Source organism: Hyperolius riggenbachi, chromosome 4, assembly GCF_040937935.1.
Source record: "Hyperolius riggenbachi isolate aHypRig1 chromosome 4, aHypRig1.pri, whole genome shotgun sequence".
Taxonomy (NCBI): Eukaryota; Metazoa; Chordata; class Amphibia; order Anura; family Hyperoliidae; genus Hyperolius; species Hyperolius riggenbachi.
The window spans coordinates 493,888,090-493,904,209 of record NC_090649.1 but is presented as its reverse complement, the minus strand read 5'-3'; the positions used below and the strand labels follow the sequence as shown (position 1 = coordinate 493,904,209).

The 16,120-nt window shown below is 48.0% G+C and overlaps 1 protein-coding gene across 2 annotated transcripts in view; it reads left to right on the top strand.

Moving 5' to 3' along the window:
• FBXO11 (F-box protein 11) overlaps positions 1-16,120 on the top strand; it is a 166,622-nt gene that overhangs the window by 97,073 nt on the left and 53,429 nt on the right. The window contains exons 3-8 of one of the 2 annotated variants that reach the window (XM_068233055.1): positions 2,485-2,566; positions 5,279-5,420; positions 9,046-9,175; positions 12,378-12,461; positions 14,098-14,230; positions 14,322-14,428. In XM_068233055.1, coding sequence (XP_068089156.1) covers positions 2,485-2,566; positions 5,279-5,420; positions 9,046-9,175; positions 12,378-12,461; positions 14,098-14,230; positions 14,322-14,428 — 678 coding nt within the window. Of the gene's footprint in view, positions 1-2,484; positions 2,567-5,275; positions 5,421-9,045; positions 9,176-12,377; positions 12,462-14,097; positions 14,231-14,321; positions 14,429-16,120 lie in introns of both variants that reach the window. The other variant, XM_068233054.1, reaches the window with a different exon arrangement.

Genomic DNA, 16,120 nt, shown 5'->3' with positions numbered 1-16,120 from the left:
ACCCGGATCTTCTGCTAGGAGTCCTGGTAATTCAGCCAGTCAGTGCTGTCCGGCCGCATGCCGCTCCTACAGCCAGGAACATTCTGCACCTGCGCAATAGTGCTGCACAGGTGTAGTATGCTCCTGGTGGCGGAGTGTGTGCATGCGCACTACGCCCGACTGGCTCAAGTACCTGGACTCATAGCAGAAGATCCAGGTGGTGGAGGAGGACAACGAGGGACTGATTATCCTGAAGGCGGCTGGAGGAAGCCCCAGGTATGTATAAAACTTTCATTTCATCTGTCTCAGGTTTACTTTGTTACACAGTAGTACTATACTCTACATATGCACTCCCCACAGAGCTGCAGGGAATCCACTGAGAATGCTGTGCACATTGAACACAGAGGTGTTGTCTGTCACCCATAAACCTTGTTCAGATTGTGCATGAAGAATGTGTAATAGAGGAAGAATCTCCTCATTCCCCTGCAGAGTACCTGCACATCATTCTTACATGTACCCACACTTACATTGCCTAGGACCTGATAGATGTTCTTTGTTCCGGTTTGTACCTTTTACAAGTACGCTTACCAAGGACTAGTTTTAGTCTAAAGGGAATAAATATAGTAGTCTACATATCCTTCTCACTTCAGTTGTCTTGTAAAATTCCTAAGCGTTGGCAGTTAAGAGACGAATTTCATGTTACATACTTTCAATCATCAAAATTGTAATATGCAAATTAGAGGAGTCGGAGTCGTGGAGTCGGTGGAATCCTAAACTGAGGAGTCTGAGTCGGTGGATTTTTGGACCGACTCCACAGCCCTGGTATGATGGATATTAAGCAGATATTGATTAATAAGGTATGCCTGCTTTCAGGGAACTCTGCTGGACTTTTCAGACCTCCCTGAACCTGTCCTCGCCTTCATTAGTGTCCTCCGCTGCCAGTAGGGGAGTATCTCAGGAATCGCACCTGGAATGCCGGTGCCAAGCCTCTCTCCGGTCCGCTCCCCTGAGAATGTGTGATGCAAACGGGAAGGAAGAGGCGGCACCCTGCTGGCCAGCTGCCCTCTGTGCTTCCCCTGTACCCCTATACACTATGTAGCTGAGCCTGAATACATGGCATATAATACAGGTTAGAGCAGGACGAGCCTCCTGCTTACTATGCACATTAAAGAACACTTAAAGAACACTCTTAAAGTGTAACTGTCGGGCATACAATCAAAAATCAATTCATTATTTCTATCTGGTGAACAACCAGGCAATCCAAAAGTTAAAATAACTATTACTTGTTGATAAATGATCATTCCCCAGTTTACCTGACTCTTATTTGGAACACACAGGAAGTTGCAGGGCATGCTGGGTTGTCTTTTGCTTCTCTATTTCCCCTCAGACATAACTAATGCAGCCTGATTGGCTGAAGCCTCTTTCCCCTCCCACACCTCTGGTCTTTGATTGGCCAATATTTCTCATGCTGAGACAATGCACTTTCTATAGTGAAGGGCGGGCAATGCATACACAATCAGGCAGAGGAGAGAAGGGAGGAAATGACATCAGGATTGGCTTCAAAATAACCACAGTTAAAATGGGACATTTTTAGAAGGATTTTCTCTTTTTTACTGTAGAAAAATCACTAAAATCAAAACGTGGCCAGTGCAATACGTATTTAAGTAGAGCAAGTATTTATCTACTTATGTGTTTTTTTTTTTCTGAGATCGTATGGCTGACAGGTCCTCTTTAAAGGAGAAGTGACCTGAGAGGGATATGGAGGCCACCATATTTATTTCCTTTTAAACAATGCCTGTCTGTCCTGCTGATCCTCTGCCTCTAATATATTTAGCCTTCGCCCCGCAACAAGCATGCAGATCACGTTTGACTTTACTTTGACTTTGTCACATGCTTAATTCAGGTGTGTGATTCAGATACTGCTGCAGCCAAAGAAATCAGCGGGACAGCCAGGCAACCGGTATTGTTTAACAGGAAATAACTGTCTGCCTCCATATCCCTCTCAGGTCAGTTGTCCTTTAAAAGGAACCTGATGTGGGAGGTATACTGAGGCTGCTATATTTATTTCCTGTTACACAATACCAGTTGCCTGGCAGTTAAGTGGATTTCTGGCTGCAGTAATGTCTGAATCACACTCCTGAAACCAGCATGTGGCAAATCCAATCATAATTCAGGGGAACATCTGATCTGCTGCATGCTTGTTCAGGGGCTGTGGCTACAAGTATTAGAGGCAGAGGATCAGCAGGACAGCCAGACAACTGGAAATACATGTCAGCCTCCTTATTCCTGTCACTTCAGGTGTGCCTTAAAAGGTTTGTCCTGAAATCTTTTCCCCATGTGGGTAGAGATCTGCATGAATGCTTCCAGAAATCTTTGCATTAGTATAGTTGATCTTGACAAGTTTTTGGAAACATATTGACTACATAAAATATTGACATGTAGTAGCAGCACTTTTGTTGTAATGAGCCTGAGAGATGACTTGACCTTTTTTCTCTTTTCTCAAAGGGTGCTTCAACGTCGACAACAGAAAACTTCAGCCACAGAGCAAAACGTCCTCGATTGTCTGGGAAGTCACAAGACCTGCCCGGTAAGGATGTTCCGTTTCACTGGCTTGTGTAATGTGCTGCTTGTATGACCCCTGTCCTGTGACTGCTTCACCTCCACTTACCTTACACAGGATACTGATGACATGCAGAAGCCGTACTTCCTGCAAGGTGATCATACACCTCACAGGACAAAAACTGTACAGGAAGTGCCTGACCGTCCTTCTGATAGCCCCATAATCGCAAGTGCTCTGCGGAGTGGGGTGCTGGTCACATGCTACTGGTACCTTCTACTACCATGACTGGGGCAAGCTCATTGCAGCAGTGATCAAGAAAGGCTTTATAATGTGTCCCTTAGACTATTGTCTCGGCAAGAGAGCTGACGCTCAGCACCCAGAGGCATACAGCCTCATCCATGTCGGTCGTGCTTCTACATAGAAGTCTGGGTTACTTTGGTGAACAATACACAGCTTTGTTTTATTGGCTGTCCTCTCCAGAACAACAGTTAAGAGTTAGCAGTTTGTTTTACTCGCAGTCATTATGCATAATCTGTCTGTTCTTTACCATTTTATGAGATTTAACTACAGACAGGATTTTTTAATTGACTGTAAAGCTCTTAGGAAAACAGCATTTAATGTAGAAGCACATGGTATACCCTGCCTGATTGTTAAGAGATGTGAACACACACACACACACAATGATTGCCGATCATGGGGATAGGGACTCAATCCCTTAAAGGAATCATCAGGCTGTAAGGCCCCTCTCCGATCTACTCACCAGTGGTTCCTCCAGCTCGTTCCCGGCAACATGTCCCACGACGCAGCTCCACTCGCAGCCTGGTATCCCCGCCGGTACGGAGGCCGGCCTCAGGGACAGCCTCGTACTGCGCCTGCGTGAGCGGCGCTGTCCATCACCGCCACGTTGTCCGCGCTGTACTGCACAGGCACAGTATTTCTGGAGGAAGCCACTGATAAGTAGATCGGGGAGGGGGCCTTACAGCCTGATGATTCCTTTAAAGGGGCGCTCACATCAGATGAAGAGACCAATCTCTCTGTGATTGAATCTAATCGGAGAGAGATCTTCTGCCTGACCATACATCGCAGGCCGATTCTGAACGATTTCAGCGCAAAATCTCTCGGGAATCGGCCTCGTGACCCAACTTCCACCTTGCTGGTTCGAAGTTACCTCCCCTCCCCCCTTTCCTTAGTCCAATACTTACCAGGGCTGTGGATTTTGTACAAAAATCATCCGACTCCCGACTCCTCAATTTATGAAACCTCCGAAGATCGGTGCCCCAAATTGCTCTGACCCCTCGACTCCACAGCCCTGGTTAATCGGCTGCCAAGTCACTAGAAGTATGGGCACCTTTAGGTGACCTTAGGGAAGGTTCTCGGTTTTTCAAATATGGTGCCCATATCACTTTAAGGCCAGTATTGACCCTTAGTAATTTGAAAATTGCAGAAAAACTTTCCTTATATGGACACATTATGCCCTTATTGCAAGAAACCGAATGCAGCCAGCTAACTCATCATGCAAATTGTTTAGTTCCCCTTTTTGGCTAGTGTGTATCTACTTTCAAATTGCTGAGGAATGATGATAAAGCAGCATTGTATGTTGCTGATATATAGTGCTTTGTAAGGTGATTAACCCATCTTAGGAGGATTGAAGCCTCTTTCACCCGTACGCGGAACCGGGCAACAGTGTAGCGCTGATACTGCACAGACACGTCACTAGCCTCTAGGCTAGCAATGTGTTCTATTGCTATGCATGGGGAGGAGGGCTTTGCGCGAGTGATGTCGTGGCGGGTGGGGTGAGTGTAGAACAAGGCTCTCGGCCAGCCATCAGTAAACTCCATCCGCCCGGCAAGAAAAGGGCGTTAAGCCCATTTCCAGTGCCCGGATACGATTGCATCGCAACGCAGGTGACTTTCCGATTGTCTTCCAGAAGTCTGGATGCGTGCGTCTGTTTCTGTCTAGGGCAGTGGTGTCAAACTCCGATACAAAGTGGGCCGAAATTGAACACTGAGATCTAGCCCTGGGCCAACCTCAGTCTACTGGCCAGCTTATAATGTTCCCTGGTGTCTAATTGCCCCCCTCCAACTCCTATACACTTCCTTGGTGTCTAGTGGTGGTCCTCCCTTCCTCGTAAAGTTCCCTGGTGTCTAGTGATCATCCCTTCCCTATACAGTTTCCTGATGTCTAGAGGCCCCCACCCAGTTTCCTAATGTTTAGCACTTTCCCCCTTCCTCCCCCATATGGCCTCCCTGGTGTTCTAGAGATTCACTTCCAGTATAGCTTCCCTGGTGGTCTTGAGTAGGCCAAACATAATGCAAAGTGGGGTAACCCCTTGAGGGCCAAATTGAATGGCTCTGAGGGCCAGATTTGGCCCATGGGCCAGAGTTTGACATGTATGGTCTAGGGGAATCTGATGCATGCTGTGGATATCTTCAGATACCATCCATAATTTTCCAGGGTCGTATTGCATCTGAAAATTTACATGCAGTGGAAACTACTCCGTTGACATGTATTGGCTTCAGGTTTGGTGCAATGCGAATTTGCGGCTAGTGGAAACGGGCCCTTTTAGTTGAGACTGCTGTATTTTTCCTTTGGTGAAGGTAGGTTCTTTAGCAACATGGTTGTATCATTTTATCTCTCCCCATTTCCAGCGAGCAAATCTTCTGCATTTTTGGCTTGTTTGCTTCCTTCAGCAGATGTAGAGTTTAGTGTCCTGACTACTTTCTATTGCTTTTACAGCAGCACCGGCAGAACAGTACCTTCAGGAAAAGCTGCCGGATGAAGTGGTGCTGAAGATCTTCTCGTACCTGTTGGAGCAGGACCTCTGTCGAGCGGCTTGTGTTTGCAAGCGTTTTAGTGAACTTGCAAATGACCCTATTTTATGGTAGGTGCTTCTTTTTGAATTTTCTTTGTGGACCTAATTTTGTGACTTTTGAAGACCTTGATCCCTGGGTGGGGTTTAAATGGCTGAGGTAATGATTGGGCTATCAGGAGTTAAGATTAATGTTGGGGTCCCAGTAGCTTGTATTAAGGTTGTGAATTAAGTCCTCCTAATACCAGAGCTTTGGGTGTGAATGAGTGGGGATAGTTTTGGAGCTCTAGTGTTTGAGGATAGGGTTCTGGTGAATGAGGATCATTTTGGGGCTCTGAGTGAGGTTAGTTTTTTGAGATTTGGTGGGTGAGGTTAGTGATGTATTCAGAAGAGTGGAGGTGGAGTTCTTATGGATTAGGGTGGGGTTAGGATTATGGTGGGTGGGGTTAGTGCTGCATTCTGAAGAGTGGTGTTGGATGGATAAGGGTGGGGTTAAGATTATGGTGGGTGGGCTTAGTGCTGCATTCTGAATGAGGATGAGGGTGGGGTTAAGATTATGGTGGGTGGGGTTAGTGCTGAATTCTGAAGAGTGGAGTTGGATGGATGAGGGTGGGGTTAAGATTATGCTGGGTGGGGTTAGTGCTGCATTCTGAAGAGTGGAGTTGGATGGATGAGGGTGGGGTTAGGATTATGGTGGGTGGGGTTAGTGCTGCATTCTGAGGAGTGGAGTTGGATGGATGAGGGTGGGGTTAGGATTATGGTGGGTGGGGTTAGTGCTGCATTCTGAGGAGTGGAGTTGGATGGATGAGGGTGGGGTTAGGATTATGGTGGGTGGGGTTAGTGCTGCATTCTGAGGAGTGGAGTTGGATGGATGAGGGTGGGGTTAGGATTATGCTGGGTGGGGTTAGTGCTGCATTCTGAAGAGTGGAGTTGGATGGATAAGGGTGGGGTTAGTGTTACAGTGGTTATAGTTTTTGTTGGTGTGGCTGGCAGGGGTTAGCGTTGTGGTTCTGGATGGGTGAGGTCAGTGTTGGGGTTATAGTGGATAATATTTGAATCACAGTCAGTAAAACTTGTACTGGGATTGCGATGTATGAGATTTGTGTTGGGGTTCTGATGGGGCGTGGTTAGTGTTATGTTTATGGTTACTGTCACGGTGGGTGAGTCTAGAGTTAAAGCACACCTGAACTGAAAGGGACATGGAGGCTGACCTATTTATTTATTTTTAAGCAATGCACATTGCCTGGCTGTCCTGCTGATCCTCTGCCTCTTATACTTTCAGCTTATACTTCTGAACAAGCATGCAGATCAGGTGCTCTGACTGAAAGGGGAACTGAAGAGAGAGATGTGGAGGCTGCCATGTTTATTTCCTTTTAAGCAATACCAGTTGCCTGGCAGCCCTGCTGATCCTCTGCCTCTAATACTACTATTAGCCATAGCCCCTGAACAAGCATGCAGCAGATCAGGTGTTTTGGACTTTATAGTCAGATCTGACAAGACTAGGTGCATGCTTGTTTCTGGTGTGATTCAGATACTACTGCAGAGAAATAGACCAGCAGGGCTGCCAGGCAACTGGTATTGATTAAAAGGAAATAAATATGGCAGCCTCTATATACCTCTTACTTCAGTTCCCCTTGAAGTGTGACTGCATTTGCCATGTTGGTTTCAGGTGTGCGATTCAGGCTCAACTGCAACCAAATAGACCAGCAGGGCAGCCAGGCAACTGGTATTATGTATTAGGAAATATGGCAGCCTCCATATACCTCTCACCTTCTTATGTCAGACAAAGATACGGTGGGGGTGGTTAGTGTTACGGATGTAGTAGGTAACATTGGGGTTTTCCGTAAATGAGATTGGTGGGCTCTGACAGATTTGTGGCAATGAGCTGAATCTGTATAACTTGGCCAATGTTTTTCCATTGCTGAGATCTGTTGGGTCAGTTTTCTTTCTTTTTTAGTTTATTTTGAAAGGAATCTGTAGGGAAATTGCTGTCCTACACAACTTTTTATTTTGTATTATGAAGTTTGTTTTTGAATTCTAAAATGTTTGTTATTGTATGAGAAGCTGTTCCTGTATGTGATCAGGTGATCATGCTGCTGTGACACACTGATGCTGTGGTTACTGTGCAGCAATGCTTGCATAGCAGAGTAGAGGAGGCAGCAATGCAGGCAATGCTCTGACAGGTAGGGGGAGCTGTTCCGGTGTGTGATCAGGTGATCACGCTGCTGTGACACACTGATGCTGTGGTTACTGTGCAGCAATGCTTGCGTAGAAGCTAGGAGGAGGCAGCAATGCAGGCAATCCTCTGACAGGTAGGGGGAGCTGTTCCTGTATGTGATCAGGTGATCATGCTGCTGTGACACACTGATGCTGTGGTTACTGTGCAGCAATGCTTGCATAGCAGAGTAGAGGAGGCAGCAATGCAGGCAATGCTCTGACAGGTAGGGGGAGCTGTTCCGGTGTGTGATCAGGTGATCATGCTGCTGTGACACACTGATGCTGTGGTTACTGTGCAGCAATGCTTGCATAGCAGAGTAGAGGAGGCAGCAATGCAGGCGATCCTCTGACAGGTAGGGGGAGTTGTTCCTGTGTGTGATCAGGTGATCACGCTGCTGTGACACACTGATGCTGTGGTTACTGTGCAGCAATGCTTGCGTAATTACTAGGAGGAGGCAGCAATGCAGGCAATCCTCTGACAGGTAGGGGGAGCTGTTCCGGTGTGTGATCAGGTGATCACGCTGCTGTGACACACTGATGCTGTGGTTACTGTGCAGCAATGCTTGCGTAGAAGCTAGGAGGAGGCAGCAATGCAGGCAATCCTCTGACAGGTAGGGGGAGCTGTTCCTGTATGTGATCATGCTGCTGTGACACACTGATGCTGTGGTTACTGTGCAGCAATGCTTGCGTAATTACTAGGAGGAGGCAGCAATGCAGGCGATCCTCTGACAGGTAGGGGGAGCTGTTCCGGTGTGTGATCAGGTGATCACGCTGCTGTGACACACTGATGCTGTGGTTACTGTGCAGCAATGCTTGCGTAGAAGCTAGGAGGAGGCAGCAATGCAGGCAATCCTCTGACAGGTAGGGGGAGCTGTTCCTGTGTGTGATCAGGTGATCACGCTGCTGTGACACACTGATGCTGTGGTTACTGTGCAGCAATGCTTGCGTAATTACTAGGAGGAGGCAGCAATGCAGGCGATCCTCTGACAGGTAGGGGGAGCTGTTCCGGTGTGTGATCAGGTGATCACGCTGCTGTGACACACTGATGCTGTGGTTACTGTGCAGCAATGCTTGCGTAGAAGCTAGGAGGAGGCAGCAATGCAGGCAATCCTCTGACAGGTAGGGGGAGTTGTTCCTGTGTGTGATCAGGTGATCATGCTGCTGTGACATGCTGATGCTGTGGTTACTGTGCAGCAATGCTGGTGTAGTAGCGTCGAGGCAGCAATGCAGGCAATCTTCTGACAGGGGGAGTTGTTCCTGTGTGTGATCATGCTGCTGTGACATACTGATGCTATGGTTACGGTGCAGCAATGCTTGCGTAGCAGCACAGAGGAGGCAGCAATGCAGGCAATCCTCTGACAGGTAGGGAATAGCAGCTTGTCAGGAACTGGTTTGTTGTACAAGAGCTATTAATAGACTACATACTTATGTAAATGCTGTGATAAGGATCAGTGTTGCCTCATGCTGTTTTTCTTTTCAGGAAACGATTATATATGGAAGTGTTTGAATTTACAAGGCCTCTGATGCATCCAGAACCTGGGAAATTTTATCAGATTAATCCTGAAGAGTATGAACATCCAAACCCCTGGAAGGAGAGTTTTCAGCAGCTGGTATGTGGATCACTCATGATTCTTACAGCAAATTCAAATCTTAAGTCTCCTTGTTAGGTGAAATCAGCTGTTGGAGCATGTGGAGTCTGGGTGTCAAAGCTGAGTGGGATTGAAGCTCCTCCTCTCTTGAGGGGATGAACTTAAAGGCAACCAAGGGCCACCTTTCTTCTGCAGTTTGTTCTGGTTTCTTATAGCTATGGGAGCTGCCATGGTCTCCCCTGCCCTTCTAGCTGCCCATTATTTATACTGCGGAATGTGCAAAGATAGGTTACTGTGCTTCAAAGATTTTAGAGAAGTCACAGATCCCATCTCCCCACCCCCTACTGCTGAAAGCTTTTGTTTGCTCTCTGCTAATGTGTGCAATAAAATCATTACATCAGTCCTTATCCGCCTGAACTATCTGTGATCGGGCAGGCCTCAGAAGTAGGATAATAAAAAGCTTCTGCTAAATGTTTAAATATTAAAAAAAAAAACTTCAATTCTACCTCTTTTAATTAATGAGCTACATTGTTGGCATGAATTCATAACGTACAATTGAGATGCCCCGGGTGCTAAAATGGTGCTTGGTTCACTTTAAGCCTCGTACAGGCTAGATTAAACTTGGCCGAGGCAACAATAACGACCCCCTCTGACAAGAATCTAGCCTGTGTACAGTGGCCCCCGATCCCAACTGGATGCTCGGGTGAATCGATCTGCCTGGCGGATTGACTTGGCTGAGCAAGGGCATTCTCCCCGCGCACCATGTCCGCTGCATGATGCTACTCAAATTGCAATCTGTTGGACCCCCTCCTCCCTGGATCATAGCAGAACTAGCCAGTGACGCTTCTGTACAGCCTCAGTCCCACACTGTCCCCCGAAGGATCGAGTCCCGATCCCTCTCCAGTGTTCTCCCCAGGCTCTTTTAGCCGGGTGCTCCACCCGGCTAGTTTTGGTGAGCACCCGGCTGTCATCAGCTCACTTCCTCCTATGCTGTAAGCAGAAAAACACCAGCCCTGCATTCAGTCATCTCGCCCCACCTGGTTACTTTTTCATGCCACCCAGCTACTTTTTCATGCCATCCGGCTGGAAAAAAATTTCTGGGGAGTACACCGCCTCTCTGCTGATTTTGCCGCATACCTGTGTATGAGGCTTTATGGCTGATGCACACTGTGCAATTTTCTTGTCAGATCAATGGATCGAGTGATAATTTCCAGCCTGCCTGGACTGCTTTGGATGGAGAAAGGGATCAATTTTGAGACCAGTACTGCACAAATTAATCCCTTTCTCCATCAGAAGCAGATCAGACAAGCCGGAAATGATGCATACGTATGTACACATGGTAAGTTGATCGCCTGGAGAGATGATTGACTCCTCTCCCTGCTGGTGCAAAACTCCCCGGCGGCGTGGCTGCAACTCGGAGGGAGATGTAATTTTGGCACCTGCCGCTGAACGCCGTGTGCCCAAACCACCTGCTTCAGAAATGATCGATCAGTCGATCTGACGGGACAATTGCATGGCATGCATTAGCCATAAGACTGAAGTGCGAAGTGCAAACTCCTCTCTTGGAGCTGCACGGTTTGGTCTTTTGGACCTCCTAAAGGTGGCCATACATCAGGCGACATGGTGGCCGATCGACCATCCAATTCAATTATTATAATCCAATTGGATGTAACTTGGTGCTACCAAGTTCATGCCCGACCGACAAAGCGTTCAATTTCGGGACAGAAATCTGTTGCATGGACGAATGCGCATGCCGCAAGATTTTCGGGCCGAAGTTGGTTTAAGGTTGGACGGAACGAGCGACGAGACAACGAAACCCCTGCCCGGGTGGTCACCAAAATTAGCCGGATGGAGCACCTTGGTAAAAGCCTGGGGAGAACACTGTAAAGCTGGCTATACACTGGCCCGATTTGCTGCCGTTTCGACAGCAGATTCGATCACTGGGATCGAATCTGCTGCCAATCGTTCGCCCTAAACGCACCCGGCGATCCGATTTTCTCCCGAAATCGGATCGGTCCGTCGATCGCGCCGTGCGGGAAATTACCGTCGATCGGGCGCGGGTAGGGAGCACGTTGCTAGCGGCGGCCAATCCGATACAGGTATACATTACCTGATGCTGGCTCCCAGTCATCTTCTCCGCTCTGCACCGCTCTGTTCCTGCTCCATCCCAGCGTACATTAACTTCCTGTGTCACTGCAGTGGGCAGGAAGTTCAAATAGAGGGCGCTCTATTTGAACTTCCTGGTCACGGAGTGACACAGTGTACGCTGGGATGCGGTGCGGGATGCTGGGATGCGGTGCAGCGCGGAGAAGAGGACCCGGAGCTAGCTTCAGGTAATGTATACGGGGGGGGGGGGGGGGCAGGAGCAGCTCAACAGATTGTGATCGGTTTCAGGCTGAAATCGGTTCACAATCTGTTTGCAGTAAAGGCAGCCATACGATCCCTCTCTGATCAGATTCGATCAGATAGGGAGCTGTCAGTTGGTCGATCTAATGGCAAATCGACTAGTGTATGGCTACCTTAACAGTAGTTCTGTGTCCGTGTTTAAAATAGTCTGTTCTAGTCCACAAGAGGGGTGACTGACGGTGAGATTGTATAATAGAGCTGGAAACACTAGAGTGGTGTAACCTGCTGGAGGCTTACAATCTAAAGGGAGGAGAGACACAATAGGTAGTTTGGGGGGGGGGTTAGGGGTGCCCAGCAGAAATGGTACGGGGGGGGGGGGGGGGTGCAGGAAAAGGTTGGTCTTGAGGGGGATCGTTTGAAGGGTGGTTTGGGCGGGTATGTATTTTAGAGTTTAGCCTGTCTAATTCCCCCTTATTTGTGAGTAATCACAAGAGTTGTCATTTGATCTCTCCCCTGTGTCACATATCAGAGATGGCAGGTAAGCTCATTTGAAAGCACAGACTGTTAACAATATGTATGCTTCATGAATCCGGTAGTAGAAACAGTGCAGATTTATTTTAGGATTTGTATCAGCTGTAACAAAGAAGTGTTTTTCTGTAAAGGTTATAATGCTGTTGTGTATATTTTAGAGCAGAGGGATGATCTGAGTTCAGGTCCGCTTTAAGTCCAAACAGCATTTTTGGAGTGGATTCCCAGATGTTTTCTCATAAGTAGAAATTGCTGAGCAGTGATAGTGCAGCATGCTAAGGTGCTATACATAAAACTCCCTTTAGACATTTAAAAATTCACAGTATTTTTCTTTTTCTGCTTGTCACAGTATAAAGGAGCTCACGTGAAACCAGGGTTTGCAGAACATTTTTACAGCAATCCCACGAGATATAAAGGCAGAGAAAACATGCTGGTAAGTGCCAGTCTCTATGTGGTATGAGCAGAGGCTGTCCTTGTGCTGCTGTCAGTAAATGCTTGGGGTGCTGTCAGTAAAAAATGCTTGGGTGCTGTCAGTAAATGCTTGGGTGCTGTCAGTAAATGCTTGGGTGCTGTCAGTAAATGCTTGGGTGCAAGCTGTCAGTAAATGCTTGGGTGCAAGCTGTCAGGAAATGCTTGGGTGCAAGCTGTCAGTAAATGCTTGGGTGCAAGCTGTCAGTAAATGCTTGGGTGCAAGCTGTCAGTAAATGCTTGGGTGCAAGCTGTCAGTAAATGCTTGGGTGCAAGCTGTCAGTAAATGCTTGGGTGCAAGCTTGTCAGTAAATGCTTGGGTGCAAGCTGTCAGTAAATGCTTGGGTGCAAGCTGTCAGTAAATGCTTGGGTGCAAGCTGTCAGTAAATGCTTGGGTGCAAGCTGTCAGTAAATGCTTGGGTGCAAGCTGTCAGTAAATGCTTGGGTGCAAGCTGTCAGTAAATGCTTGGGTGCAAGCTGTCAGTAAAGGCTTGGGTGCAAGCTGTCAGTAAAGGCTTGGGTGCAAGCTGTCAGTAAAGGCTTGGGTGCAAGCTGTCAGTAAAGGCTTGGGTGCAAGCTGTCAGTAAAGGCTTGGGTGCAAGCTGTCAGTAAAGGCTTGGGTGCAAGCTGTCAGTAAAGGCTTGGGTGCAAGCTGTCAGTAAAGGCTTGGGTGCAAGCTGTCTGTAAAGGCTTGGGTGCAAGCTGTCAGTAAAGGCTTGGGTGCAAGCTGTCAGTAAAGGCTTGGGTGCAAGCTGTCTGTAAAGGCTTGGGTGCAAGCTGTCAGTAAATGCTTGGGTGCAAGCTGTCTGTAAAGGCTTGGGTGCAAGCTGTCTGTAAAGGCTTATGTGCTGCTGTGTCAGTAAATTGCTTGTGCTGCTGTCAGTAAAGGCGCGTGTGCTGCTGTGTCAGTAAAGGCTTGTGTGCTCTCTGTAAAGGCTTGTGGGCTGCTGTGTCTGTAAAGGCTTGTGGGCTGCTGTGTCTGTAAAGGCTTGTGGGCTGCTGTGTCTGTAAAGGCTTGTGGGCTGCTGTGTCTGTAAAGGCTTGTGGGCTGCTGTGTCTGTAAAGGCTTGTGGGCTGCTGTGTCTGTAAAGGCTTGTGTGCTGCTGTGTCTGTAAAGGCTTGTGTGCTGCTGTGTCTGTAAAGGCTTGTGTGCTGCTGTGTCTGTAAAGGCTTGTGTGCTGCTGTGTCTGTAAAGGCTTGTGTGCTGCTGTGTCTGTAAAGGCTTGTGTGCTGCTGTGTCTGTAAAGGCTTGTGTGCTGCTGTGTCTTCAAAGGCTTGTGTGCTGCTGTGTCTGTAAAGGCTTGTGTGCTGCTGTGTCTGTAAAGGCTTGTGTGCTGCTGTGTCTGTAAAGGCTTGTGTGCTGCTGTGTCTGTAAAGGCTTGTGTGCTGCTGTGTCTGTAAATTGCTTGTGTGCTGCTGTGTCTGTAAATTGCTTGTGTGCTGTCAGTAAATTGCTTGTGTGCTGTCAGTAAATGCTTGGGTGCTGCTGTGTCAGTAAATGCTTGTGTGCTGTTGTCAGTAAATTGCTTGTGTGCTGTCAGTAAATGCTTGGGTGCTGCTGTGTCAGTAAATGCTTGTGTGCGTCTGCTGTTTCCTCCTAGTATTACGACACCATTGAAGATGCTCTGGGGGGCGTTCAGGAGGCGCACTTTGATGGTCTTATCTTTGTGCATTCTGGCATCTACACAGATGAATGGATCTACATCGAGTCCCCGATAACGATGATTGGTGCAGGTAGGGTAACAGTGTGTGTGTCCCAACCCCCTGACGTAGTGTGTTAATGTGATGTAAGGTAACCAGTGTTTTGTGTGATTTGGCTTCACAGCGCCGGGAAAGGTTGCAGACAAAGTTATCATTGAAAACACTAGAGACTCAACGTTTGTGTTCATGGAGGGCTCAGAAGATGCGTATGTTGGGTACATGACAATCAGGGTGAGTATTGATTTAATGTTTTCCTTGAATGCATGCATGGATTGGCAGTGTTAGTGGTGCCCATGCCATACGTTTGTGTTATATTTGTATTTATTATTTATTTATTGTATTTATAAAGCGCCAGCATATTACGCAGCGCTGGAGATTAGTTTAGGTTACAGACAATATTTAGGGGTGACATACAGCAATAAGACAATACAGGAATACAAGAAAGACCAGATCACACAGCACAGTATGAGTACAAGGTAATGCTTAGTCAGTCACTGGATGGAGCATGGAGATTAGGCAAGTTAGGTTCACTTAAATGCATAGGATGGGTAGGGTAGGACACAAAAGCAGGACACTGCCCATTGGGGGTGGGGTAGGTCAGAATGAAAAGGTGAGTTTTGAGGGCCTTCTTTAAGATGTTGGAGGGGGCTGCCCTAATGGGTAGAGGTAGGAAGTTCCATAGTGTTGGAGCAGCTCTTGAGAAGTCCTGGAGGCGTGCATGGGACAGGGTGATGCGGGGGGCGGTTAGGCGAAGTTCATTGGAGGAGTGGATTGAGCGGCTAGGTGTGTACCTCTGAGTAAGATCGGAAATGTAGGTTGGACAGGTTTTGTGGACAGATTTGTAGGTCAGACACAGTATCTTGAATCTGATTCTGGACTGGATAGGAAGCCAGTGGAGGGATTCACAGAGAGGAGTTGCTGTGGTGGAGCGATGGGAGGAGTGGATAATTCTGGTAGCCGCATTCATGATGGACTGCAGCGGGGCTGTTCAGGTCATAGGGAGACCAGACAGAAGGACATTGCAGTAGTCAAGGCGGGAAATTATGAGGGCATGGATGAGGAGTTTGGTGGTGGCAGAGGTCAGGAAAGGGTGGAAGTTGCAGGACTTTGTGAGGTTTTGGATGTGGGGAGTGAAGGAGAGTGCGGAGTCCAGTGTGACACCCAGACAGTGGGCCTGAGAGGTAGGGCGAATGGTAGTGTGGTTAAATGCAAAACATGCTATCCAAAATCTCTTAATTCATACTTTTCCTTGTGACAGGATGTGTATTTCAAACAAGAATGTGTTAATTTAGGCTTTGTTCCATTAACCTCCCTGGCGTTCTATTAAAATCGCCAGGGAGGCTGCGGGAGGGTTTTTTTTTAATTAAAAAAAAAACCATTTCATGCAGCCAACTGAAAGTTGGCTGCATGAAAGCCCACTAGAGGGCGCTCCGTTTCCGCACTTTTGATCGCCTCCGGCGATCAAAAGTAACAAGGAAGGCCGCAATGAGCGGCCTTCCTTGTTTCGCTTTCCTCGTCGCCATGGCAACGAGCGGAGTGACGTCATGGACGTCAGCTGACGTCTGCCGCCTCCGATCCAGCCCTTAGCGCTGGCCGGAACTGTTTGTTCCGGCTGCGCTGGGCTCGGGCGGCTGGGGGGACCCTCTTTCGCAAAGTGCCGGCTGCGTGTGCTCCTTTTTATTTCATAGGAATCGGCCCAGCGGGGCCTGAGAAATCCTCCTGCGCAGGTTACCCCGAGCTGAGCTCGGGATAACCGGCAAGGGGGTTAAAGGACAACTGTAATCTCCTAAAACAAAAAAGTTACCTAAGAAGAGGGAAGGCTGTGGATCCCTCAGTGTTCCCGGTCCCCTCGCCGTCTGCGGGTCTCCGAATACTTCTGAAGACGCTCGCATGTGGAGCTGCTCGTCTTTGGAAGTACTTGGA